The sequence below is a fragment of the Danio rerio genome, chromosome 9 (genome assembly GCF_049306965.1).
Source record: "Danio rerio strain Tuebingen ecotype United States chromosome 9, GRCz12tu, whole genome shotgun sequence".
In the NCBI taxonomy this organism is placed as follows: Eukaryota; Metazoa; Chordata; class Actinopteri; order Cypriniformes; family Danionidae; genus Danio; species Danio rerio.
In genome coordinates this window covers 7,287,844-7,297,500 of record NC_133184.1, presented here as the reverse complement: position 1 = coordinate 7,297,500, position 9,657 = coordinate 7,287,844, and the positions used below count along the sequence as shown (strand labels likewise).

Below are 9,657 nucleotides of genomic sequence, written 5' to 3'. Positions count from 1 at the left end.
TGATTTTAAAAATATGCTTACAAAAACATCATAAAATACACTTTTCATAATAATACTTTTCATATATTACAAAAAACATTCAAAAATAATATTCTGCCTTCAAATGATATATCAAAAATATACTTAGAAAAATTAAGTCTTCTTTTGTAAACTACTGTACCTTCTTTAAACTGAAAAAGCAGATAGCACTTCAGTTGTTCAAAGAAAGATTAACATTTTAAAGCAAAGTAACACGATCAGCACTACACCATAAATTAGACCAACCATCACAGAACATGCAATAGCTACACACATTCATCTCTCTGACACTTGCACCATTTATGCACATTTGCACCAGACACTTTCTTACAACCACTCCCTATATCTAAAAAACAAAACATTGTGCATGAAGTCTGCTTCACACAGGTCTGTGGGCTTGACAAACCATATGTAGAAGCATTCTTAATTCTTAAAATCTTTTGTATAATTAGCACATCTTGGGTGTATCGACTCTTCCTGTTGATTTGCTGAATGTCTCCTCAATTGTAAGTCACTTTAGATAAAAAAGTCTGCTAAATGTTAATGTAACCACTGTAGATTCATAAGGTGGTGTTGCACATCAAGGTTTGCGCTTCATCATGCCCAGCATCCTAAAAAAAGTCAGGTAAAAATATAAAACATTTACCAACAGATCAAAGGTGAAAGGAGGAATTGGTTTAAGAGGAAAATACAAAATGTTTAAAAAAATAAATAAAATAGCTTACCATGTACTCCCTCACTTAGGGGCTTTGAGGATGCATTTTTCCACTGGTGATGTTCTAAATGACATGAAATGACAATTAGTAATTTACTAAATAATTATTAGTTAAAATTACTAGTAATTTTTACTGTACATCATTTTAATGTGTGTATAGGCATCTAAAGGCATAGTACCTGGATGATCCACAGTCTCCTCAGCCAGATATGGGACTTTAGAGGTTGAGCTGTAAACCTGTGAGGGAGAAAATAGATGTGAGTGAGCAAAGATTTAAAATAATAAAATATAATAATTGAAAGAAATATCCATGTAGTCACTCTCCAAATATTCTGTTTTGTAACTGTGTCTTATCTTATTGTAAGTTGTCCCTGTACTAGGCGCCTTGACGTTGCGCCATGACATTCTTGAGCACTGGATAAAATTGTTCTGCCTAACTGAGCTGAATATTTGCACGTATTCATAACCCATGTAACCCTGAGTATGATGTATAAAAGCTGGGAATACCCCAGTCTTCTTTAGAAGAGAGCAATAAACTGTTGGATTCACATCTCTCAGTTGTTGTTGCCTTCCTGGAGCTCCAGCTTACTGAGGAAGCACACAGACGGTCTGCAATTTATCCCAACAACTTGGTGACCCCCGACGTGATGAAGCTGATCAGGTAAGACATGAATTTGGTTTTGACTACCTGATTAGTTTCATCACTGAACTGAGTGTTCAGGAAGCTGGCAAGACATGAATTTGGTTTGACTGCCTGATAAGCTTCATTACTGAACTGAGTAATCCTTGGCTGGGATTTTCCCTGAAAAGCCAAGAAGAGCGCGCTATACAAAAGTAAAACGATCATTCTGTGTGTTTTCTAGTAAGTATTTACTAACATGGGTGGTTCATACCCCAAGCCTGAGATAGGGGAAGGCCCTAAAGATTGGATGTATCGATGTGGGTGGGGATATTACACTAATCCATGGTTAGATAATCTAGCAGGGTGGACTGAGGCACGAGCGATGCGTCCCTACCCTAGAGATGGGTCATTTGACCCCCATGTGCTAAAACGGGCTCACAAATTAATTTATGAAAGTGAAGGAGATCCCGAATGGGACCATGATTATATGAAAAAGGGTTATGAAATCTGGATGAAGATGATGAGTGTGTGGAATGATAAACAAAATATTAACCTACCAAAAGAGGTAAAGAAATTAATTCCGAAGCCTCTTAAAGGATCAGCATCAAAGATTGAGGTAAAAAGAAAGGAGACACCCAAAGTGCCTCCAGCCCCTGTTGTTACTGTTCCCTCAGTTACAGTTACTGTTCCTACTCCTACCCTCTCCTCCCCCATTCCTGATGAGGGGCAAGGAAAGGCACATCAGAGGATGCCTCTGTATCCTGTACAAGAATTAGAGGGGCTTCGCACAGAGAAACCAGACCAAGGGGATAATCAGGCTTTCCTATGGGTCTCAAAGAAAGGGGGACATGCCGAAGTAACCCCTCCCTCCGCAACACAGCTCAAGGATGTCATTTCACTGCTTCCTGATATGAGCAGGCCAGTAGAATTTGTAGAAACTATGATACATGTCTCTAGAAATGTGCAGCTTACAGGAGCTGATTATAAATTTATATTGATGAACAAAATGGGGTCTCAAGCAAAGGCTTCGAACGATGACTGGCGATGGTCTGTTCGATCAAACTTTGAATGTCGCCCTCCAACAAATGGGGGGTGCGCAGCCATACCCTCATAACTGATTTAATAATGACTTGCCATCTTCCCTCGCAACTGGCCATTGTTAAAACTCAGGGCCATTCGAAGGAACACACTGATGAAGCCAAAGGAAACGCTCTGGCTGACCGACATGCTAAATTAGCAGCACAACAGCCTTTGCCTGAGGACTCTATGCACGTTTCCTTGTTGTCTACAACCTCGGCTTCGGGGATGCTCCCTGACATTGATTTGGCTATGTTACAAGCATCAGCCACTGACGAGGATAAGTCCTTCTGGGACGCCTTTTCTTCCACGTTTGATGAAAAGATGGGTCTATGGCACGACAACACTGGTCGCCTATGTCTCCCACATGTGGCACTGTCATTCCTCGTCCACGAATTTCATGGTGTCACTCATCGTGGACGAAGAGGGGTACATGAAACAATGCGATCTTTGTTTTGTGTCCCAAAATTAGAAACCACCATTAATAACATACTTGACAAATGCCTTATATGCGCTCAATATAATGTATCAAAGCCTGTGGCACAGCACCAACATTTACCAAGACCAATTACACCTTTTTCTGAATGGCAAGTAGATTTCACACATATGCCCAAGAGGGGACCGTTTAAGTATCTACTGGTTTGCGTGGATAAATTTTCAAAATGGGTAGAAGCTTTTCCTTGCTCAAGGGAAAATGCAAAGGTGGTAACACAGAAATTGATCTCTGAAATTATACCTAGATATGGGATCCCACAAAGTATCGATTCAGATAAAGGAACACCTTTTACATCAAAGGTAACGCAACAATTGGCAACTGAATTAAATATAAATTGGCGTTTCCACATACCCTATCATCCACAATCATCTGGATTTGTGGAGCGAACTAACAGAACCTTGAAAGGAAAGATAAAGAAGGCCTTAAGACAACACGGTCATAAAGATTGGGTAAAAATTTTACCAATAGTACTAGCAGATTTGAGAATGACACCACAAGCAAATTTGGATTCTTTATCACCATATGAGGTGGTCATGGGAAGACCTTTCCCTATCCCATGGCAAGGGGGAATTATGGGAGTGGGTATTGAGCTTTCTAACCACATATCAGATCTCTCAGCGGCCCTAATTCAGAAACTTAATCAGTATTGGGGAAGGGTAACAAAGAAACACCCTGAAATTCCACTTGAGGCAGCACACCCTTTCCAGATAGGGGACAAGGTGCTAATGAAAGATATAAAACCCCAGAAAGATTTAACTGACCCCAAATACGAAGGGCCAGCTGAGGTTCTGGCTGTTACACGCACTGCTGTATTAACTGATCTTTTTCCACAGTGGATCCATGGCACCAGAGTGAAACCATTGAAGTAAATGTCTATGATATGATATTAATAGTTTTTGTTTTGCAGACTACTTCTACTGATAACCCTACTGGGACTGACACAGGCCCACACTGAAGTACACAACTTATTCTGGCAGTATGCTAACTGGACTGCACGGAAGACAACCAATGAGTCATGTGTTGTCTGCCAAGAAGTGTTCTCCTCTGCTGTGACTATATCCTTGAAACCTTTGCCTTTTACATGTACTAAACTTGCTTTTTGTACAAATGCTTTGGGAGATATTTATGAGTGGCGCCCCACATGTGTTTCTAACAAGAAAACATGGGAGCCTCTTTGCAAATCAACTAGCAGAAAGAATCATTCTGTTGTAATACCTACACCTAGAACTATGGGTTTGAATATTTTGTTGACGAAACCCCAGGGGTTCACTTTTTCTTTTTGCTTTAATGGGACAAATGGAGGTAATGTATCCACTTTAAGAGCTAAAGATTGTAATATAGTAATTGGCGAAAGGGATCGATTTTCAGGGGTATATTTACCGTGGCGAAAGAATAAAAAATATAGTTCTCTACTAAGTGTTTGTCCACGTTACATCCCAGGCACCTGTGAACTGAACAAACTTAAATGTGCTAATATCACAAATGAGACAGCTGTCACGGCATGTTACAACCTGAACAACACATACTGTCAACGCAGCAACGTAACTTGTGTCCCCACTTGGCCGAGACAGGATGCGGTCCTGGCCGATGACTGGTACTGGTATTGTGGGGGAGAAACCATCTTCAACACTTACCCCACCAATTGGACTGGTCTTTGTACTGTGATCCAATTACAACACATGGTCACTGTCATGCATCTTGCCAGACAATTCAAAAGGGAACGGAGGTCAGTTCCCCAGGACGACGTACCCGACGAACACCGTATGAGATCACACTGGACTAGATTCTGGGAGGCTATGATTCCCAGTTTTGGCGTGGCAGATGCCTTAAAAGAGCAAGAGATTATGCATTATAGACTGGCCTCTTTTATTAACAGTACCACGGATGCCATTTCTGGACTAAGAGAGGAGCTCTGAGACTAATGACTATGCAAAACAGACTGGCTCTGGACATGCTCTTAGCGGAAAGAGGCGGGGTCTGCTCCCTGGTCGGAGAGAGCCAATGCTGCACTTACGTTCCCGCGGATGATGAGGATCTTGGACGAGTAGGACAAGCTGTAAAGGGCGATGAAAAGGATATCATCACAGGTGTATGAGGATGAGATGAAGGAAAGAAATTTTAATTGGGGATTGGGATTTTTAGTAAGCCTGTTTGGATCATTGGCTCCATATGTCTCAATGGTAGTACCGGTACTTATTATTTTCTTATGTGTATGTATTTTTGGTCCATGTCTTCTGAGATGTTTTATGGAAAGAATGTATAGGATGGTTAATGCCTTAGGTAAAGGGTTATGAACATTTAGCTATGAATGGAACTGAGGGTAACCATTTAACAAATAGAGTTTATGAGAATATGGTATGATCCAGGCTCTTGTAAGAAACTGAGCCTGGAAGAGGGGATTGAAAGAAATATCCATGTAGTCACTCTCCAAATATTCTGTTTTGTAACTGTGTCTTATCTTATTGTAAGTTGTCCCTGTACTAGGCGCCTTGACGTTGCGCCATGACATTCTTGAGCACTGGATAAAATTGTTCTGCCTAACTGAGCTGAATATTTGCACGTATTCATAACCCATGTAACCCTGAGTATGATGTATAAAAGCTGGGAATACCCCAGTCTTCTTTAGAAGAGAGCAATAAACTGTTGGATTCACATCTCTCAGTTGTTGTTGCCTTCCTGGAGCTCCAGCTTACTGAGGAAGCACACAGACGGTCTGCAATTTATCCCAACAATAATATAAATAGCAAACTTCTAAACTTAAAAATTTAAACGTGTTAGATGACCAAACAAATAAGCTTACTTTAAATATGTCATCATGCTAGATGTCATGCTATTTAAGTGTCACATATGCTTGTCAAGATTTTTTTTTAAGTTAACAGGCTTGAATACAATTAGATAATAAATAACAATGTGCCAACACCACATTTTAATTAATATTATGTAAGTTATCAAAACTGGCATTCAAACTTGACAAACCGCTTGACACTCATTTAAAATAAAGACTATCAAATCAAATAAAAAATCAAATCACTTTTATTGTCACATTATCAGCAGCACGTGTGCTATGATGAGTGAAAAGCTTAGACTATTCTAACATGACTATTCCTTACTACCAACGTTTGCAACTTTATTTTGGGGGAGTTAATATATACCAAGTATACAATTTCACAGGAATGCAAAACAAACTATACATTTATCTGTCTATAATGAAAAGACTCAGGGAACATGGCAATTTCATAGCAATACTATACACAAACACAACATAGTATTACAAGAGAGTACATTTATGATTCAAATGTTGTCACAGCCTCAGTATAAATACATAAAAAGTAAAAAAAATCTCACCTGTGTGTCCACATTGGGGAAAGCTTTGTGCACGTTCTCAATTTGTACTGTAATCTTCATCTATTGATTCCCATAATATGGCGCCGAGCTGAGAGTGATCGTTGTGGTTTGAATCTTGTTACTTCCTGTGTTGTTTTGAAACTGCGCATGTGCAGATATTACTCCACCTATTGACCAAAATGCAGTACTGCAGAAGCAACACAACTCCCTTGCATTCATGTTACATAAGCGAGCTGTTTAAATGTGAAAACTTACTTTTTCTCATTTTTTTCCAACACAACACTTTTATTTTTAATACACAAACATGAGCGAATTGTTTAATTTAAACATAGTTACATTCTTTGGACCAACTAAAGCCATAATTCATTTTTTTGAGTGAAGGTTGGAAACAAATAAAGGTTAAGAGAAAGATTTTTCATTCATTTATTCATTTTCTTGTCGGCTTAGTCCCTTTATTAATCCGGGGTCGCCACAGCGGAATGAACCACCAACTTATCCAGCACGTTTTTACACAGCAGATGCCCTTCCAGCCGCATCCCATCCCTGGGAAACATCCACACAGACAATTTAGCTTACCCAATACACCTGTACCGCATGTCTTTGGACCGTGGGGGAAACCGGAGCACCCGGAGGAAACCCACGCGAACGCAGGGAGAACATGCAAACTCCACACAGAAACGCCAACTGAGCCGAGGTTCGAACCAGCGATCTTCTTGCTGTGAGGCGACAGCACTACCTACTGCTCCACTGCGTCACCCATGCTATGAAGTTTGCACACTAAACTCGTTTTTAGCTATATGGAATGGTAACTATTCGTCATATAACTGTCATGTTTCCTATTATTATTTTTTTTAAGGTGTTGCAAATACTTGTTGCAGTTTTTCTCAGTCGCTTCGGTGCATTTCTCAGATCAGAATTGAAATTCTCAAAACTCCCTGTTCAATCTTCACATCATCGTGTCACTTGTGCACATCAGAAAAGCAGTTTCTCATTCTTTCAAACAAGTTGCAAATGATTACCTGCAACTCTCGGATATTTCCCAAATGATCAATTCCTCATGTTAATCAAAATGTATTATTTTGGTCTCTGTTGAATAGTCTGACCACAACATTCAATCATTTGATCATGACTAGGCCAACACAGAATCTGTGTGCGCAGAATTCAGCAAATCTTTAGTCCGTCATTGAGTCTGTTCGATTATTTCTGTAAATGTGTGCAAATTTATATTCATTCAGTTTTTTCATTTATTTCAGTAATATTATTGACTAATATTAAAATGTTCATATGATTTATTTAAAATATAGTTTGTAAATTAATATCATCTGTCTTTTAGTCGATATATCATAAGAGAGACTTGCTTTGTTTACCAAATGAAGTGGATCTAATTGGATTTGCATTGTAAACATTAAATAAAATTCTAAAATGTATTATTTTTTATTTGACATATTAAGGTTTTAGTTTTGATACTCCCCGAATCATTCCACATAAATCCACAGATTTTAAACAAAATTCTGCGCAGAAATAGCAAAGAATCCGTCTAGCCCTAATCATGGCATAACATTTTACATGCAAAACGGCTGAACAACTTGGCATATTTTGTCATAATGCATTTTTCTATACATTTCCATTAGACATTTTTTTTTTCTAAATCTAATTGGTAAATTTTCCCAGACATGCTCAATAATGTTCATATCTGGTGACTGGGCTGGCCAATCCTGGAGCACCTTGACCCTCTTTGTTTAGAAGAACTTTGGTGTTGAGGCTAAAGTATGAGAAGGAGCACTATCCTGCTGAAGAATTTGCCCTCTCCTGTGGTCACAAGGACTTGTCATTCTGACGGCAGACTTGTTCATTGACAGAAATTTAGTTTTGAGAGATGAGGTTTTAAGGTTTTAAGGTTTTTGAGCAAGACACTGGCTTTTGCAGGTCATCAGGTTGTTTGCTATTTGAACGTGTTGTTTTGAGGAATGCACTTACTGTTTTGAAAATTTATATTTTGATCTGAGAAATGCAGCAGCTTTGTCATTGATGGGTTGCAGCTGGAAGGGCATCAGCTGTCTAAAACATATGCTGGATAAGTTGACGGTTCATTCCGCTGTGGTGACCCCAGATTAACAAAGGGACTATGCCGAAAGGAAAACGAATGAATAAAATGTACCAAAGCGACTGAGAAAAACTAAACCACTGAGGAAGTGTGTTATGGATTTAGTCCACCATGTGGCGCCAAACAGGTGCCAGACATCCGACAATCAATGGGCGGAGCCCGATGACTACAGCCAATCACAGTTCTGTGTGGGCGATCGTAGCTCATTGTGGGTGTGGTGTTCAACAAAGGTTGATTGAGAGATCGCATCACCGTTGAAGCTTCTGGCAGGACGCGGTGTCTCATATAGCATTTAACGAACATCGCAAATCGTGGTTTGGCTTGTTTTGTACTGGATATTTCTTATGAGATCGGGTCGGGACGTTTCGCTGAACAACAACAGGGTAGAAGGTAAGAAGTGTTGAACTTGGGGCTGTTGATCATGCCTGTCTGACATATTTCAGGGTCCTCCGACAGGTAGTCAACTCTTGTTTATTTTACAGACCCCAATTGTGTGCGTGTGTGTTTTCAATTTGTTTAATATATTGTTTTAACAAATCACCCCTCCTCCGTTCTACATTTCCTCTGCAGTATTTGTGAGTGTCCCTTAGTGATTCATTTTCTAAGTAATAAGGTTACATGCATATTTAAACAGCGATCTGTCTAACTCCGTCAGTCTCTGCGGTCTGCACAATAAAAGCTGAGCAATACCTGCTGCTCTATTACTGTTTCATTAATTTCATGTCTCTCCCAGTAACGGCAGGCATGAGGATTGCACGTCTTTCTCTTGAAATGCATCAGTTCCGCTGGGCTGCCTCGTGACTCCAGCAGCGACCGAGAGGAGGAGGAGGAGGTGGTGGTGGAGGAGGAGGACTGGACCGCGGTGAAGACAACAGATGATCCGGGCCCCCGTCACCTCCTGTCCGCTCCTCTGAAGCGCGTCTGCTCGCCGGGATCAGGAGCACTAGAGGCGGCCGCACGGAGAGGCGTTGAAATGAGATGAGGCTCAGACATGGAACTGTTGCCACTGCGATTGTTTTCTTCACATCGTTTCTCAGTCTGTCCTGGTACACGGCTTGGCAAAATGGCAAAGGTGAGTCTCATCTGTGAGATCAGCTGTCAAATTGGGGTAAAGTTGGTTTTATTTTTCCGACATTCAGACTTTCTCCTTAATTTACTTTCATACAAGTTTTTTTTGCTCATATAAATAGTGAAATCATATTAGCAGCCAGTGACTATCAAAGTACACCATTGTTCACACTAAAATAGTCAAATAGTATTGAGGTAAAGTTGGTTTTATT

The 9,657-nt window shown here is 40.0% G+C and overlaps 1 protein-coding gene and 2 long non-coding RNA genes across 4 annotated transcripts in view; 2 read left to right on the top strand and 1 right to left on the bottom strand.

Annotated features, from left to right (window-relative positions):
* The window catches only part of LOC137496445 (uncharacterized), a 6,584-nt gene extending 182 nt beyond the window's left edge, over positions 1 to 6,402 (bottom strand). Inside the window, exons 1-4 of the long non-coding RNA XR_011016773.2 lie at positions 6,274 to 6,402; positions 913 to 970; positions 744 to 797; positions 1 to 629 (exon numbers count right to left, since the gene is read on the bottom strand). The exon at positions 1 to 629 is cut by the window's left edge and continues 182 nt beyond it. This is a non-coding gene — a long non-coding RNA (uncharacterized lncRNA). The remainder of the gene's footprint in view (positions 630 to 743; positions 798 to 912; positions 971 to 6,273) is intronic.
* Positions 1,127 to 5,582, top strand: LOC110440040 (uncharacterized). The gene is made up of 2 exons (XR_011016774.2): positions 1,127 to 1,394; positions 3,836 to 5,582. It is a non-coding gene; the product is annotated as an uncharacterized lncRNA (long non-coding RNA).
* A 2,201-nt stretch (positions 6,403 to 8,603) lies between the features above and the next one.
* The window catches only part of mgat4a (alpha-1,3-mannosyl-glycoprotein 4-beta-N-acetylglucosaminyltransferase A), a 122,140-nt gene continuing 121,086 nt past the window's right edge, over positions 8,604 to 9,657 (top strand). The window contains exons 1-2 of one of the 2 annotated variants that reach the window (XM_068223540.1): positions 8,604 to 8,767; positions 9,120 to 9,449. In XM_068223540.1, coding sequence (XP_068079641.1) covers positions 9,356 to 9,449 — 94 coding nt within the window. In that variant the 5' untranslated portion in view covers positions 8,604 to 8,767; positions 9,120 to 9,355. Of the gene's footprint in view, positions 8,768 to 9,110; positions 9,450 to 9,657 lie in introns of both variants that reach the window. The other variant, XM_686404.8, reaches the window with a different exon arrangement.